This window comes from Sander lucioperca, chromosome 17 (genome assembly GCF_008315115.2).
Source record: "Sander lucioperca isolate FBNREF2018 chromosome 17, SLUC_FBN_1.2, whole genome shotgun sequence".
NCBI classification, from domain to species: domain Eukaryota; kingdom Metazoa; phylum Chordata; class Actinopteri; order Perciformes; family Percidae; genus Sander; species Sander lucioperca.
Window position 1 is genome coordinate 13,580,455 of NC_050189.1, and position 18,898 is coordinate 13,599,352.

The window sequence follows — 18,898 nt, forward strand, 5'->3', positions numbered from 1 at the left end:
AAACATGGTTTTCCATGAGAATTAGAAATGTAAATGTCCACAGAACATTCAGTTTAAATTCTCTCAGTGGTTTGATTTGTAACTAAGAATGAATTCACAAATAAATCTACCAGAATTATGAAATGAGTTCACTCTTTGAGAGTGTTTTTTTTTTTTTGCCCTGTCTTAGGTGGATGATTCGGTGGTGGCCCAGAACATGCATGAAACCTTGCTAGAGGCTATGAAGGCACTGAGCGAGGAGTTCCGCCAACGCAGCAAGTCTCAGTCGAACTCTGGCCCTGGAGGAGGTGCTACTGCTTCTAACCCCATCAGTGTTCCCTCACGCCGCCATCACCCGAACCCTCCTCCCAGCCAGGTGGGCTTCACCCGTCGGCCCCGAACTGAGCCTCCGGGGGGAGTTAACAGTGGAGCAGGGGTCAACAGTGCCAGTGCTTCTCCCACCCCACGGCATAGCTTCCCGAGGTCTCCCACTGCTAATGATGGCGGGAAAGGTGAGGATGGAATAGCAGGCAGCACACCACTCCAAGGGCCGTGCTCCAGCCCATCCACAAATGGGTCTTGCTCGACCACCCCAATCCTCAGGTCAAAGTCAGCCCGTTCAGCCGCCACAACAGCTGCTAAAACTTCTCTTGGGTTGATGCGTTCCATCTCCACACCAGCGCCATCTCCAGCCCCAAGCCTCTCGTCTAGCTCTGGGCATGGCTCTGAGTTTGGAGGCGTGACATCTGCTAGTGCTGGTCCAGGGTCTGGTGTCTATAGTCATGTCCCCTCCCATCGCGCCTCTGTCTCAGGCTCACCCAGTGACTATGGCTCTTCAGACGAGTATGGCTCTAGTCCTGGGGATCACACTCTCCGAGCCTCCCTGAGCCTCCCTGGAAGCTCTGTTGGTAGCACTTGCAGTCAGTCCCATTGTGAGGAGGGAGCCAACTATATCCTGATGGGCCAACGTAGTGGTGGCGGTGGTAGCAGCAGTAACCAAGGGAGCTTGACGTGCAGATCCTTGCCAGCACCAGGAACACCAGCCTGTGGCTCCCAGCCACAAACCAGGAGAGTGCTGCGTCGCTCCTCTAGCCGCGAATGTGATGCTGAACGTCGGCTGCTGAGCAAGCGGGCTTCATTACCTCCTATGGCCCTGGAGAGACTGGCCCCACGTCAGCACAGAGCTGAGGAGCCTGCAGATGAAGATTCGGCCGATTATGCCATCATGTCCAGAAGCACCAGCCGCGAGTCCTTTGCTTCCACCTCCTCTTCCACACAGAGGGAATCTGTCATGGGTGCTGGGTCAGCAGGGGGAGGTGGAGGGTACTTGGATGTGGCGGGTGAGTTCAAAAGTGAAGTGGGTGGAGGAGCAAGTGGTAGTGTAGATATAGGTGTGGACACTGGGTACATGTCCATGCTGCCTGGCGTCACTCAGCCTCCAGTATCCCCGTCCCAATCATTAGCTGTCTCTGTTCCAGACTCGGATTCCAAACCTCCTGATGATTACATGGCCATGACCCCGAACAACAGCGTGTCCCCACCACAGCAGATCCGGCCTCCACCAGCTTCTGATGGCTATATGATAATGTCCCCCAATAGCAGCTGCTCCCCTGATCAGCGTGGAGGTCTCTCTGGAGGGGCTTGGGTAGGCAGTGATAGTGCAGACAGCAGGGCAGGCAGTGACTATATGAACATGTCTCCAATCAGTGCACGTTCTGTAAATGGCAGCCCCCCACCTGCTGAGCACACCGGTCATTTGGAGACCAGTTCTCAACAGCAAGCCCCCAAGATGGTGTATTCTTACTATTCCCTTCCCCGCTCATATAAACATAACCCCTCTGCTGGACACTTTGAGGATGTGCCCGGACGAGGCAGAAGGCCCAATGGGAGTTGTAGTAGGGGAATGGGTGGAGGTAGGACTATGGAGGGGCGTCAAGAGCAAACAGTAGCAGGCAATTCAGTGGTTGGACGCCACCTATCACTCTCCTCTTCCTCATACTCCTCCAGCTCAGCCAGCAGCGAGAGCCTTGGGGAGAGTGAGGACCGAGCTACACAGGCAGTGAGCACCATTGCTGGGGGAGCTCAGTCCAAAGATGGGAGTAAGCTCCAGCAGAAACGAGGCTCTGGTGGATTGTCCAAGCAGGGTAGCCATAGTAGGAGCAGACCAGTGAGCCTGTTTGTTGATGTATCCAAGGCTAACACCCTTCCTAGGGTCCGTGAGAATCCCCTGCCCCCAGAACCTAAGAGCCCTGGGGAGTATGTAAGCATCGAGTTTAAAGGGGAGAAGAGCAGCCAGACTGGGGTTGGAGGAGGGCGGGGCAGGGGTCTCAGGCATGGCTTATCACTGCCTCATGGCTCAAGCAGCAATTATCCTCAACACAGGCCAACGTCTTGCTTAGGGAACTTTATCCCCCTCTCCCGTAGCCCCTCTGCCCCCATCACTCCCCCAGCTGCCTCTGAGTATGTCAACATGGACTTGGGCCCTTCCCCGTCCCCCTCACCCCTCTCCCTTACCCCACTAGTTTTCCCCTCTTTCCATACCCCTCCCACGCCACCAACTCTTGCTCATGCCCCTAAAGCCTGTGTTGAGGGAACTACTGGCCCTTGTGAAGAGGGGGCCAAAGTGGCCGAGGCCCCACTTAGGAAAAGCAGAGAAAGTGCCCCATCAGTGTCTGAGTCCCCAACATCCTGTGGCGACTACACTGAGATGGCCTTCCCGAGGTCATCATCTAGTGTCTCCCCCAAAGCCCTGTCCCCCACCAGGACTGATCCTTCTGTTCCAGTGCTATCACGGGGTCTAGACTTCCCCCTAGCCAAACCTGGACCCAACCCAGACCACGGGGCTAAAGTTATTCGGGCCGACCCCCAAGGACGCAGACGGCACTGCTCAGAAACTTTCCTTGCCCCGCCTTCCCTCCCCACCTCTACCTCTACTTCCTCTTCTTCTACTGCCTCCCTCTTTCCAGAACACGCCCAAGCTGTGGCCCGCCGGCTGGGTTTTGAAAGCATGCTGTGGGGGAATGGTGCTGTGACTGATAATCCCACTCAGTTCGCCCTCCCTGGGCAGCAGTCCCTTCCCGCAAACACTCAGACTTCGTCCACAGAGCAAGGCCTTAACTACATAGACTTGGACTTGGCCAACAAAGAGGGCCACCATTTGGGCCAGGATGGACCTTCAGGTAGCCAGGCCCCCTCTCGCCTCTTCTCTGTACTGGGTGGAGGTTCTGGGGTCGGGGGAGTGGGCGCACCAGTTGGCAGCAGCAGCAGCAGCTCAACACTCAACACTTACGCCAGCATCGACTTCTACAAATCAGAGGAGCTGCGAACGCATCAGAATGGAAACAAGGAGGGTACAGGTAAGAGTTGCCTTTATTCTTTTAAAACACCTTTGTTAGACTGTGTTTAGGATCATGTCTCTTTACTTTTCCCATCACACAAACTCTGTAAAATACTCAGTGATCTCTCTCTCTTTCTCTTTAAGAATACACTTTCAAGATAATCCAATGGCGCACAGCCTCCTTTGCCATTTATGCTTGTGGTCCAAAGTCATCTGGCTCCAGATTAGAACACATCGGTCTGATTTGTATGTCTGTCTGCATAATCCACAATATGAGATATAGATCGGCTGCTCAGACAATTCATAAATACATTTCCTTCTCTGGGGCTTGGTGTACTTCTAAAGGCATATGCACACTTTTTACCTTATGTGATTATGTAAGGTGCCAAAGGCCAGACAACCCTATTGGAATATCAATGAATATCGATATTTTGGAAATGGCTATTGATCACCTCGAGGCGTCCTTTCAGTGTTTGGATGCAGATTCAGGTGACGTTTGTTATACATATATCCGAATGCTCCAGGTGAGCCACTGTTTTCCAGTGAGGAGAGCGGCCGCTCACAACTCTCTGCAGTGCCACTGCAGAACAAAGGAAATCATTCAGACCTACCATTAAAGCATTCTACTCGAAGTTCAGAAAAGTTTGAGTATGATAAATATGAGTAGAAGAAAGCAGTGAAAGAGAAAAATGATTCTTCCATCAATTCAGATTTTTTTGTTATTTTATGAGTTTCCAGAACCCGTCAACTTCAAAATGATGATGTTATGAAGGAAAGTGTGCAAGCATTCAAGTGGGGTTGCCAGGTTTGTAGATGTGGCTATAAGAATATTGTTTACTATGATTTGTACACTGCTTAATCCAGGCAGAAAGCTGTGGTTGTTTAGTTTGGCCGACAACAGGGCTTTTTTTCTCCTGTGGTCACATATTAGAATGCATCCACAAAAGTCTACTTATTTGGTAGGAAGAGAGTTCAATAAGGCCATATGATGAATTTTCATTGTATTTACATTTTCTTCCTGCTGTGTGGGGCAATTCTTTGCTGTGGGGGATCACCACAGCTAAACAATGCCTCAACTAGGTCACCGTGAGACGTTTCCTCATTGAAAAACATTCTCTTTGAGCCACTGTCTGCACCAAATTGGCCCGTTAAGAAATAGACGCCTGCAGTTTAAACAGATAGAGAAACATTTAAATGGAGATGTGGATTTATATGCATCAGTAAAACACTCAGTAGTCTTACTTAACCTTCCACAGTGGGGCTCTTGTGATGAATGCATCCTGCCAAGCCTTGTTGTTTATTTAGCCCTGCTAGCTTCAACGTGATTTGTGCTGAAGGTTGTGTCAGACTTAAACCTCATGGGTTTTTGTGGTAAACATGTCATTGCTTTGCTCCACAGTTGGAATTAATGAAGAATTTGAGGCATTAGCAAAAAAATCATCATAGGATTTAGCGGTGAGTGCAGCACGGTTGAGCTCAACAGTTGTTTAGTTTCTTACATTCCACATATGGAAATGAACCATCAGCCTGCATCCATACGTCGCTGTGTTGGTTTTATTGGGAAGTGGAGGCCATGTTGGTGGAAGCAGGCGGTGTTGTTCGGTGTATTTTAAATATAAAAGCTGGCAGGCTACCACAGTGGGACCATATGGGCTCTGGCTGCAGAGTATGCCAGCGGGGCAGCGTGGGGGAGAATGTTACACATTGGCTGTGAATGTTGAGATGGGGCCAGTGTTTCACTCACACATCTCTCAAATGCCTCTGTACAGTGTTCCCCCTCCTTTCATCCCTCCAGTCCGCCTCCCTCTCTTTCCTCCTCCAATAAATGATCCTTTTGTTCGAGTGTTTTTGCCCGCGGTGGGCTGGCAGGCCTCAGCAGGGCCGAGCCCCAAGACTAGCGGACTCAACAGTTTTCTCTTGCAGTCCATAATTTGGGCCCTTTCTATTTCTTACCTTATTTTACTCTTTATTGCTGTCTTAGCTTTATTTGCCTACTTGTCCTCACAATTTTTGTCCTCATCTGACATCCAGTCTGTCAGATTTTTGAAATGCCTTCCCTCCCTTCTGTTCACCACACATACTGTTCACATTTTTTTTCACCAAAACCTCTCCTGTCTTACGCCTTTCGTCCTACTTCCTTTTTACATTGTGTTCACTCCAGCCTTTAAACGCTTGCACAGACACTTAAAAATAGGTTTAAGTGTCGCACTGAGACGTTTTCCTTTTGCTGTAGAGACAACAACCAGAGAGAGAGAGAGAGAGAGAGACAAAAACCAAAATGAAAAGGGAAAATGCAAAGATGGTACATAGCGACCAATCTATCTGTTACTACAAACAAAATACAGTTTAGAAACGATGAATTATCCTGTCTGTTTGGATCCTGTTTGCTTTTTTTTAAGAGTTCTGATCTGCTAGTTACAAGGATTCTTTCGCCCATCAAGAACCAGCTTGTATAGAAAAAAAGTGTGTATGTCTCAGGGCTGCATACCTTTGGCATGGCAAAGGCTAAATTTGAACATCAGTAGTGGGACATGTGCCAAAAACAATCCTATTTGACACTGGTTATGTAATATGTCGTGTAAAAATAACCTCATGATTTAGATAATGAGGAAAAGCACTGTGATCTATTTCACTCCAAATAACGTCCTGGAAATAAAATGAATCTACAAGAATTGTGCCGTGCGTGTTCTTTGTCGCCCTGCGGCAAACATTTTAAGGCTGCGTGTCTTTGTGTAGAAAATACGAGTATCTGTGTTGATGCGTCGGCTTTTTATGAAGTTCAGCCAAAGTGTGAGAGACAGTGGCTGTGATGTGGGTATTTCACTTTGCTGTGTGGATCTTTGCGTGTGTGTTGGTGTTTCTCTGCATAATGAGTGGGTGTTGTGACCTTCAGCAGAATTGTGTGAAACATTAGTTTATGAAGTGGAGAGTATTTTTCTGGGACAAAATGTTAATAGATGAAATCAGCCACCACTCCCTCACTCTTCTCCAGAAAAATCTGGTGAGAGAATTTTATTATCCGCACTTCAAGCTGTCCCTTGACTTTATTTCTTTACCATCTGGAGGAGGATGTGTGTGCCAGTCTCAAAATAACCTGTAGCCTTTTTTAAATTCCTTTCCTGGGACACATTACATCAAAGAGGAAGATGTCTGAAGGGTAGATTCATAATGTTAAATTTAGCCTAGATGTATGATTATGATGATGATATTGGAAACTTTGTTGTTCACAGAAGCGGAACTGTTTACATTGTTTACTTTTGGCTAATTGGGCAAAAATCCTGCATCCCTGACTAATTGATATACAGTGGATGTGTGTGTCTCCTATGTGAAATCTTATTATTTGCAAATATTTTCTAGTGTATCTTTTCTTAGTTTTCATCACTTGTCAAGATGTTACACAGATACATGTTATAAATAGATTTTCATAGATTATTTCTTGCATTCAATGCAGTGTCTTTTAGGGAAAATGCCAAACATTGTCGGGAATTAATGGTCAATTAGTTGGATGTTAGTCCAGGTAGGGTTGGGCAAGATGGGTCAAATCTTTTATCACTCTATGTAATTTTATACAGGGATAGGGATTGTATATTGTGATAGGGATTGTATATTGTGATATAAATATCCTGGAAAATGTGAATTAAGAAGCTGTTTAAAGATAAAGAAACCTGATGAGAAGTCTGTTTTTGGCTGATCCAGTGAAATAAATCTGTCAGATGAAGACACTTTAGTATATTGATTCAAACATACTGTCAAATGTATGAATTAATAATATTCAAATAAAAAAACCAAGAACTTCTATCAGCATATGATTAAAACATACCAGAACTACCAATAATACTAAAACGACAACTGAAATTGAACTTTAACTGCCTAGAGATAAATCTCTGCTGACGTTGACCCTCCCAGCAGCATGTAGTTTTGTTGGTCCCAGTTGGCAGCTGGTTGGCACCTCCTCAAAGTCCCAGGTCATATAGGCCAGGAAGAGGTAAACATATTTAAAGCCAGTCAGTGGAGCAACCTGGAACTCACATAGAACCGAGTCCTGTCACCGGCAGACATTAGAAGTGACGTGTGTTTCACTCCCATTCCCTCCGTCTGTCTGTCTGAGAGAGTGTTTCTCTGTGACCTTTGGAAATGAAAAAAAAAAACAACTTACAATTAAAGGATAATTCTGGTTTATTACAACTGGGTCTTATTTAGGGATGCACCGAATCTAGATTTTTGAGGTTCGGCCGAATACAGAATCCACTGGTTAAGATTCTGCCGAATCTGATCCGATCTGAGGCCCATTGTTTGTTCGGTGTAGGGCTAGCAAAGCTGGTAATGGTCATCTGGTTAACACAAGTTTTTAGCTGCGACTGTCTTTCCTTTGCCGTACCTGAAGTTGCTGCATTTTGGCTGCTGTCTGTAGATTCCTTCATGCATAACTCGTATTCTTTCGGATGTTTCATACGCAAATGTTTTAACAGCGGCGATGTTGTTTATTGTTTAGGGTCCTTGCCACCGCGAGACAAATCGGCATTGCAAACTGAACATGTAGCTCTACTTGAATGGCCTTCTTTTGACTGAAAGTACTGCCAAACAACACTTTTTCTGCTCACAAGTTCCATTTTCACTTTCTCACAGCCTACTGCATTGAACAGTCCACCTACGTAAACACCTTCCCATAATCAACGGCAGTGTCATTACGTCGACCAGCGTAGCGTGCAGTGCAAGCATAGGGTTCGGTTCGGTGGAAAACAAAATTCTAAGGTTCAGCAGAAACCGAACCCCGTCAAAAAGCCCAATATTCGGCCGAATCCTGGATTCGGTGCATCCCTGGTCTTATTTTCACTTTGGCAATAACATTGTGCTCACCTAAGTACTCAACAAAAGTAATTACCGGCTGGAAAGAAGCAGTCACAGTCACATGATCAGACAGGTTGTAAACAGGCCAAATGTTTGGCGAGACACGGCAGGCAAAAACATCGTTTTTTTTTCACTGGTCAATTTTGAGATTTTGGGCTATTTGGCTTCAATAACATGTCTTCTTTCAGACTTGTGGTGAAATAAAGTCCGAAATACACATTTAGGTCTTTATTTTACTACACTTTGTCTGTTTGCGTCGATAGTTTTCACCTAAATTCAACAAAAGTTGGCGTTCTAAATCGTCACGCTGCTTTGCGATCGCTGTCTGCACCCTGTCATCACATATACCGTTGGAAAGCTCTCTTTCTCCTGTACAATGCTGTCGGATCCAAATATGGTCATTTCCTTTTTATCAGCAACCAATCGTGAAAGTAAAAGGGGGGGATTTAACTCAAAATGCGCAATCTCATTGGCTGATGCCAATTTCTGACAACGTGATTCGTTCAGAATGGTCACGTGACGCGCTCTGACATTTCCGCGGTAGCTCAAAATGTTGAAAGAAGTGCGTCGAAAACGGCCGAAAATCACCTCAGAGAAGACGAAAACAGTTGTCATTAGCAACAAGACACAGGGGATTACAAACTAATCAGACTCTCTCTCTCTCTCTCTCTCTCTCTCTCTCTCTCTCTCTCTCTCTCTCTCTCTCTCTCTCTCTCTCTCTCTCTCTCTCACACAGTTTTGTATAATATAATTACTATATAATAGGCTACTAAACAAATCTGTTATTTTGGGATCCTAAGTGGTGTGAGTCCCTCAGGCTGTAGCAGGCAGATCCATATGTAGCTGTCAGTGGAGCTGCTGTCACCTCTCCTAGGAGAACTACCAGCTTCTCTTCTGGTGTTAACTTTTTTTGGCTATTTTTTCAAAGTGTAATTCTCTTAGTGAAGATAGTTTTTCCCAGTGGAGGAGGAAGTGCATCTCTGTCTGACCCAGCTGGTGGTCACTGAGCCTGTGAGTCATAATTAGTTTTGTTCTGTTGTGTTATGAACCAGTGCTGATGGGAGCCTGGTTAGTTATCTTCACCATCAGCTGACTGAGGGGACTGGTTCTGGTTAGTTATCTTCACCATCAGCTGACTGAGGGGACTGGTTCTGGTTAGTTATCTTCACCATCAGCTGACTGAGGGGACTGTTTTGTGGGAAAAGTAAGCTGGAGCAGCAGCAAGTATTGCCATCTCCACCTTGATGAAGGTGCCTCTGCCATGCTTTCTGTTATGGAGAAGTTGTGGCTTCAGAGCACAGTTGTGATGGTCAATTCAATGAGAGAAACTGATATGCTCAGGATCTCGAATGCTGAGACCGTCACAACTGCCAGTGTAAAACATAGGCACAAGAGTCTAAGCACAGCTAAAATACATATGGTGCTGGAATGGACAATTAGATTTAAAAAAAGCTGTTACAGCTACTGTTGGTCTTGTTCTGTGTCCATACAACTGTCCAGCCTGGGTTTTGTCTGCAACTTTGTGCATGATACACCAATGTTAATTCATTGAGTTACTGCAGTTGTAGGCCTTATATGCCTGCCATTTTATTAAATAATCAATTTTCATGAGCTTGAAATATTCTATATTATTATCATTAAGGGCCTGAGCATTTATTCTGTTTTTGAGCAATTTTTCCAATAGAAATGTATTAATTTCCACTATTTAAATCTTTAAATGCCGTTTTCTCAAAATGAGTTTTTTGTCATTCTCCAGTAGAAACATCTCAGCCTATGTAGCACCTATGTACACCAAACTTTCCAGTTATACACTTAGTAGTATTCTGAAGATATTTACAGAGGGATTTGTTAATACATCATTCCTGCCCTGATTTATGTGACATTTTAAGCAAAAAAACATGGCGAAAATCGATTTTTAAAATTTTTTAGGGCTATGGACAGACACATTTTGAGTTCCTAGGTAATGAAAGCAGATATCCTGAAATCCCTCTGTAATTTTGTTTTCATCTTGTGTGTAAACAAAATGAAAAAAGAATTTTGCACCTGGCTTTATCATATGTTCAGATCTATCTACCGAAAATATATGCAAAATCGCGCATATTTAATGAGAAAATGCCTAATTTGCATAATCAAACATACACATTTCAAAAACTTGTAATACATTTTTTTTATATACTTGTGTAAGTAATCAACTGAGGAAGTTTCATGGAGATATCTATTATTTTAACATTTTAGCCTATTCACCTGTAGTGTCTCGCCTTAAACACTGTATTTGGTATTAAAACGGATAGTGAGCAGCACAGTGGAAATGTCAGCAATGATCTATTGCACAGGTGCGCACAACAATGGGAAGTATAGGACACAATAACTTTAGTTTTTTCCAAATAAGTTTCTATCTTATAATGATAATAAAAATATATAATAAGATGTCAGCAATGAACTTGGTGAATACATTATTACGGATAGAAATGATGGCCAAGAACGAGAAAAAAAGTAGGGAAAATACTGTTAGTTTATTTGATCATTTAATCATTAAACTGACTGTATTTAATGAGTCCATGTTGTAACAAAATACACATTCCACTGCACCAAAAAAGGCACAGTTTTCCTTATGCGGCTGACAGACTTCTCCCGCTGGGTGTGTAATCTAGGGCAACAGACTTACAGCACTAGTAGTGTTATGTAAAACAATCACGTGGACGGGACATGACCCCCAATAGGGTGTGTGTGTGTGTGTGTGTGTGTGTGTGTGTGTGCTGTTTATCTGTTGTGCTCTTTTAACCTGGTTTGTGCCATGTGCAGAAGACAGACTGAGCTCCAGCCTGCTCTGTAGAGTTAGCCTCAGTGACGCACAGCTCCGCTCATATTTATGCAGTGTGTAAATGCACACAGATGTGGAGCTAAAACAGCAGGAGCCAAGGCAGGTAACTTTTAAAAGTGCATTGCATTTCTCACCAGTTTATTAAGAAATTGGATCTTATTTTTTGTATTTGCAACAGCTTTATTTTCTCTAAGTTAGCATTCATTTACTAAGTGTGACCCCTTTGAGATCAAGGGAGGAAAAAGCTAAAAGACCAACCGCAATGTATTTAGTTAAAGCTAAATAAAAGGAATTTCAGATTTTGACTACTTATTAGCCTCCCAGACTTCTGTATTAGACTGTTATATAATCAACTGTATGGATATGAAAAGCATGGGAGGTACATCCCTGCTTCGTATTATTACATAATCCATATAAAGATAGAAATTAGCTTAATTTTCTCTGCATTGCAACTTTCCTTTCATTAGCCTAATTACAGCATTACACAACTGATTTGCGATTTGCTCCCCTGGGAAGATGCAGCACAACCTGCTTAGTTACATGAGGACAACAGAGAGTGTAGAGTGAGACTGAATCCATTTCTTAGCCAGTTTGAGTAAACAAAAGCCATATTTCAGTGTTTATCCAATATTTCCCCCACACATTTAGACAGGTTTCTTTGGATAATACCACAAAATGGAGGATATCTTTTTTTGTTTTGTTTCTGTTAAAGTCTCTGAAGTTTAGTTCTCTGAAGTCTGTTTTGCTTTGTTTGGGTGGTCTGTTCAGGGAGTCACCAAACTCACACAGCGGCACATAGCAAGAACTCTTCTCTGTTTGGGGTTTTAGGAAGTGCTGAAGGTTGTGTGTGCGTGTGTGTCCGTCCCCACCATGTTTATTAGAGGACTCAAAGGCTGAGACGTTTTTTCCCCCACTGACTTCAAGCAAAGACCATGTGATGAGGTCATCCGTGTGTGCCGCAACGGCAGCATCAGCTCATTACGGGCCCTAGCCTCTGTGCAATTAGGTGAATCTGAGGGCTAGAGGAGTCATATGAGTTGAACACTAACACACACACACAGACACACAGACACACACACACACACACACACACACACACACACACACACACACACACACACACACACACACACACACACACATACACATACAGCTTTGTGACAGATGATCGAGTTGTCACACACACCGCTACGAGGCCGCACATGGAGCAGCTCTCAACCGTAGAAAAGTCCTGGTGAACTCTGGTTTCTCACAGGACTTTTTCTGCTGTATTTAGAGCTTTCTCCAAAGTTGTTTGAGCCGATATAAGTCTGTAGTGCAAGATGGTCCGCACTGGCTGTTGAGTGGCACCACAAGTGTCTTTGCAGCCACATCTGGCGCCATCATGGAGATCCACTGGGGAGATTTTGCTGTCTGAAAAAATGTGCTAAATACTGTACAAAACAGGTGCTGTTGAGTATGTTTTATGACCTGCTGTTGGTGTGTATGTGTGTTTTATGTTGAACCTTTATGATAATAAATATTTAATAATAATTTCTTTGATATAGCACCTTTTACAGACAGTCACAAAGTGCTTCACACCATAAACATTTGTTAAAGTACAGTAGGATCCAAAACAGAAAATAAACAAGCAAAAACAAATACAATACCAATGAAGGGAAAAGACTAAAAACCCCAAATTACAAACGTACACAATCATCTGTAATCAGTATTGAACTATAACACTGAGCAGTCTAAATCTCGCAGTCTTCTGTCTCTGGATATAAATTGTTCTCTTTTTGCAGATTGAGTATGTGCGTGCGTAATATTTGCCTCCATACTATTACTATTTACCTCATTTCGACCGACATCAAAAGGCCTTTTCATAAAGCGTTGTTGACACTCAAACATTGAAGCTGGACACGCCAGTAAGTGCGGAGAATGGATGATGATGATGATGCCTTTCACAGCTTTTTTTAGAGCAAAAGGCGAGAGCGAGGGGAGAGGGATGTTGGAAAGGCGAGAGAGTATTAGGGCTGGAGCAAGAGAAAAGTGATGATTGATAGGTGGAGAGCAAAGGGAGGAGGTGGGGTACATTTACAAATGCGGTTAATTTATTTGGTTAATTTATTTGAATTAAGATGGTATAGGGCAGGGGTCATCAACTACATTTTTCCAAGGGCCAGAATGTTTCTAAGCAGACACTCCGGGGGCCGGACTTACAAATAAAGAAAATAAAATGAATTTATACCTACGCCTATTCTTGTTTGAAATTTTCACTTTCTTACTGAATTAATGCTATATTTAATTATGTTAATTTTTTTTACATGTATTAGTGTGAGCAAACTCCTAAAAAACATGGAAACTCCATAATGATAACTGGCTCTTTAACTAGAAAAAGATCTCAGACTAGGAGGCAGTTCACTGAGGAGTGATGGTTAAAGTCTGTGATTAGGGAAACATGGTTGTATATGCAGCGTCCTGATTGGTGGAAAATGCTCGCAGAAAGAAATGGCTGTTGTCAGGTAATGGTGAATGATGAATGGACTGATAAGCAGGCTATGCATTCCTCATGTATGCCCCATTTGCAATGAAATGATGCTGTTGCAAAATAATACAACCAGCATCATCATCAACAATGACGAACGCGAACATAACGATTGCGTCATTCACGTGCATATTAAGTAGCCACATGCGTCAGTTGTGGGCTTATAATACATCCATAGGTTTACCGCTCCAGCGGAGAGGATGGCTCGTTCAGCCAGCAGTTACATTTATAAGAATTGGTCCAAATTTCAAGATTCCCAGCAAACTCAGATAAACAGTTAGACTACAAACAGATGTTTGTAAAAATTCGCTATTTGCAGAGTAGAGCTGTGTTTGCGTAAAACAGCGCAGTGGACAAGAGTGGACTGAGCAGACAGAGCAGATTGAAATATCGCTTTCTACATGTTTATGCCTGTCTATACAGGTGAGTGCATTGATAAGTATTGACTTTTTACTCACAAAGGTTTTATTGTAGCCTACTTACAGTAACGAGACTAGCGTGCGTTGATCTGCCCCAGCGGCCATTGGTAATCCTCTTTGTATCGTTCCCAGTCAGGTACTGCGTGTTTTAACGCACACACATCTCGGCTCAGCTGTGTGTGTGGAGCACGGGAATCGCTGTACAGAATCCCGGCATGCGAATAGAGATGCAAATACAGGGGCTGGGTTTGTGCTCTACCTGTGTAATGTTACCTGCTGTAAATGCTTGAAATGCTAAATAACAGAACGCATTTTTTCCTCTTCACATTTTCTGAATTCATGATTATTCTGCGGGCCAGACTAAACGCTTTGGCGGGCCGTATGTGGCCCGCGGGCCGCCAGTTGACATTGGCTGGTATAGGGTATAACAATTTACTTTGGAATTTGGTGTAAATGTGAAGATACATCAAAGCCATTCCCTGTTTTTCTTTTCTTTTCTTTTTTTTTATATATAAGAGCTGTGAAGTGTTAGGAGTTATTTTGGGTTTCCTATGTCATTTTCTGCATGTTGGGTGTCTGGCAGTTGGAGCACTTCCACAGCTTGTAAGGGCATTAAACTCTTTTTATTGAATCGTTAGTACAAAAAATATCCGCTTCTTTGACTAGAAAGCTGATGAGGAAAAAACTTGATTCTGCAGAAATTCAGTTGAAATAACTAAAACCTTTGTTCATAACATAAAGCTGGTAAATTATACAGAAGTCTCCTGTTTCTTTCGTCACTGAGAGAAAACTTTGAAATTTACAGTGTAAAAAATATCTCTAGAACCAGCAGCTCAATCATTTCCGAGATTTTTTGATTTGATCTTAATTATTTCGTTAAGTGGCTATTGTAATGCTAAATCACTTAAGACTATTAAAAGGGGAACGTGGAGGCATGGTTTGATGAACAGAAGAAAGTGTGTGTGTCATGTGTTTGTTGCTTGGCGATTACCAGTGAAAAAGAACTCATTAATTCTTTGCCTCTGACGTCTCTCCCTCTCTCACTCTCTCTCTCTCTCTCTCTCTCTTTGCTTCTCTCACCATCCTGTTATCCCCCGCCTGGTTTTGTTTTCAGTCGCTCATCATCCCAAGACCTTGGCCAGGCTGCGCTACCCATATCCCACCACACACACACGCACACACACGCACACACACACACACACACACACACACACACACACACACACACACTTGGATCTTTCTGTTGCTTAGTGTGTTCTGGCTGATATTTGCATGGAAATGATGTGTGTGTGACAGGGGCGTAGCACAAATTTCTGGGCCCTGTAGAAAGGCATTTTCTATGGGCCCCTCCCCGCATCCACAGCTATTCATCCTAGCATCTTTTTGGGCCCTCCTCACATGAGGGCCCTGGGTACTCGGTCCCCCCCCTCCCCCCCAGTCCGATGCCCCTGGTGTGTGATGTTGACAGCATATTCACAAGGTCAGGGCGACAGCAGCAGACTTGAGTGGCTTCATTCTTGAGCTCATCACATGAAGACCAAAGAGGGACAGATCAGCTGATAAGACAAGGTCTGTGCGTGTGCATGTGCATGTGCGTGTGCGTGTGCGTGTGCGTGTGTGTGTGCGTGTGTGTGTGTGTGTGTGTGTGTGTGTGTGTGTATAGTTCCAGTAATTCCACACAGCCAATGGGGGTCAGATCTTTTTTTTTCGATAGTGTAACAGACACATGCTCTACTCCACAGTATCACTGACATTGTGTAATGTCTCACCTAACACACACACTTTTACCTTATCTATGAATGTTTGATTACTTGCTGTGTTCAAACTAAAAGTTAAACACAGATGGACACACCTCCTGTGAAGTCATAACTCCACCTGTCAGGCAAATATAGGCTAATTCAACAAGGGTAGCATTTGACGGTGAGGTGTTCAGGAAGTCATCGGACTGAATAATCAAGAAACAACCACAGGGGTAAAGATAACCCGCTGCTATTAGAGCCCAACTGATACTGGCTTTTTGAGGATGATAATGGTATAAATATTTGAGAGTTTAACAGGTTAGTCTTCTGATTATTTTCTTGGTTATCTTGGTTATTCTGATTTGGTTGTTTGGTCTGTAAAGGTGACGTCTGAACAGTCTGAAACCCAAATAAATAATCTGAAACAAGGAACTGTTTGGCATTTCTGCTTAATCAACACATCAGCGCTAAATGTACGATCTGCTGATGTTATTTGTTTTCACATAAACACACATTCTTGAAAAGAATCCCTTAGAGTTTGAAGTTATGACCAATGTGAGTACTGAACTGGACATTTTACAGTTAAAGAAACAAACTTTTCAAAAATAACACTAGCAGCAAATACAACAGTAAATTCCACTAGTAAATTAGTATCAAATAAGGGGGTCACCGAAAGTAAGTCACAATCTCGAATTTCAAATAAAAAAATGGAATCGTCGATGCTGCCACGCCCCCATGTCACGTCCGGTCGGCTTGTCAAGTGGAAAAAAAACGCACGTGTTGAAGTGCTGCGAGTTTACCTCCTTGACAGAACTTGAACCCCCTCCTCTTTCACTGACGTCGCCGATGTGGAAGTATTTTGGATTTCCAGTGAGTTATGTTGACAATGTTCGCGTTGTTGACAAAAAACCCAGAGTTTGCAAGCTCTGCTATGTGCGTGTACCATATTCTGTGTGTTTACCATTGCACATTAGCCTAGCAGCTAGCGGAGTTTTCCTCTGTTTATAGCTTAATCCCAACAAAACCGCACGGTTGAATTATATTGGTTATATTCATGGTTATATTAGAGAGAGCATGTTAGCAGACTGCCGAGTCGCCCTCTCTGCTCTCTGTCTGCTAAGACCGCTGTGCTGGCTGGATGGTGTTTTAAGCCCCCAACCAGGCCTACCAAACGATCACCTGCCGTTAGCATTCCATTGACTGCCATTCATTTTGACTTCACTTTGACAGCGAATAACTTTACATCTGAAGCGTTTAAAGACTTTATTTGTCCATTGTTTATTTCTAAAGAAACAGGACAATGTATAAAAGGCTCCATTACCTTGTATCTCACGTTATGGCTCCGTAGCAGACGTTTTTGTAAAAATAGGCTAACGATTGTGTCCTAACCACGCGACTTACTGTCGCATAGTAGAGAAATTACCGTATAGTACAGGAAAAGCTTGCAGGCAGTTTGGACTTACATTAGCCGTTTAAGTTTAATTACTAATGTTAACTAGCATTTTAGTTAGCAATAATTAGCCTGTGCCTATGTTATCTCCTTACATATACCTCTCCGTCTCTGCAAGATTCAGAATGATTGAGATTTCTCTTGGCACAGCTACCAGAAGACTTCCAACTTTCAGACACGTTGCTCACGTCACATTTACGTCGTCTCTCTCAGTTGGAGGCTGCGCAGTAACGCTCAGCGCTCACCGGAAAAGTGCTTCTAAAGGCCTTCACTGGTCTCCGTCCAGAGCAACGGGATCTGTTGGTCCATTGTATATACTGTCTATGCCTAATCATAGTGCCTTCCAGGCAGCGCTGCCTGGAAAACGACGTTGGGGGCTTAAAACACCAAACACCTTTTCCTTTTTACTTTATTGACAAATTGTCAAGTTTCCAATTGACTGAAGATATACATAGTAAGTTATTGTTACATTATGTTGTTAATAAATGTTTTAAATTTGACAATGTAGTGTGGTATATTGCAAACAAAGGTCAGATATTATATTGCATAAAAGTCTAGTCTAAAAATGGCATAGCAACCTGTGCTTTAAAACAAATAAATGTAAAAATCGAGAACCTTAGAATCGAAAATTTAATCGAATCGAGGATTTGGAGAGATTAGTATCAAACATTCATAGATAAGGTAAAAGTGTGTTAGGTGAGACATTACGCAGTGTCAGTGATACTGTGGAGTAGAGCATGTGTCTGTTACACTATCAGAAAAAAAGATCTGACCCCCATTGGCTGTGTGGAATTACTGGAACTACACACACGCACACCTTGTCTTATCGGCTGATCTGTCCCTCTTTGGTCTTCATGTGATGAGCTCAAGAATGAAGCCACTCAGGTCTGCTGCTGTCGCCCTGACCTTGTGAATATGCTGTCAACGTCACACGCACATCATTTCCATGCAAATATCAGCCAGAACACACTAAGCAACAGAAAGATCCAAGTGTGTGTGTGTGTGTGTGTGTGTGTGTGTGTGTGTGTGTGTTTTTTTCTTTTCTGGTAAGCTGCCCAGCCGAGCGCATGATAATTAGGTTGTAAAACCTCGGCTAATGACTCAGTACTCTAGTCATGTTTTGACTGACTAGTGCCTTATTTACATGCATTTGGCACACACAAGAACACAGCGGCAGGGGAATGAATTGTATTGGCAGCTTGGTCAGTCAAAGAGGCGCCCCCGGACAGACTAAATGTGTGTGGCGCCATGACGACTTTAGCCATTGGACTTGTCATTGGATGTGACAGAGAAGCATTTGATTACCTGTGCCTGCTTGCTTTTCAATTCAGAGCTCTTTAGTTGCTTTAAAAAGTCGATTTCTGTGCATGAAAACACACACACACACACACACACACACACACACACACGCGCACACAGTTTCGAGGCTGTGTTGCTCTTAAAGGAGAAAAGGTGAGACAGATCATCCGAGCCAATAACCCTTCAGGAAGCAGGGATCAGCCAAAAGCTCCTCAACTAATGGTCAAATTTACCTTCACTGACCTGGCTCTTCTGGCCCCCTAACACACACACACACACACACACACACACACACACACACACACACACACACACACACACACACACACACATACATACACATGCACTCCACACATACTCCCAACACTTCACAGTCTGTCTCTTTTGTCAATACTTTTTTGCTCATTCTGTTTGAAAAAAAGCCCCTCTGCCCCACCATGCCTCTGTACTTCACACTCCAAACCTCTCTTTCTCCTTCT

The 18,898-nt window shown here is 43.6% G+C and overlaps 1 protein-coding gene across 1 annotated transcript in view; it reads left to right on the forward strand.

Annotated features, from left to right (window-relative positions):
- The window catches only part of si:ch73-335l21.1 (insulin receptor substrate 1-B), a 47,630-nt gene that overhangs the window by 10,596 nt on the left and 18,136 nt on the right, over positions 1–18,898 (forward strand). Inside the window, exon 3 of the mRNA XM_031298301.2 lies at positions 170–3,335. Coding sequence (XP_031154161.1) covers positions 170–3,335 — 3,166 coding nt within the window. The remainder of the gene's footprint in view (positions 1–169; positions 3,336–18,898) is intronic.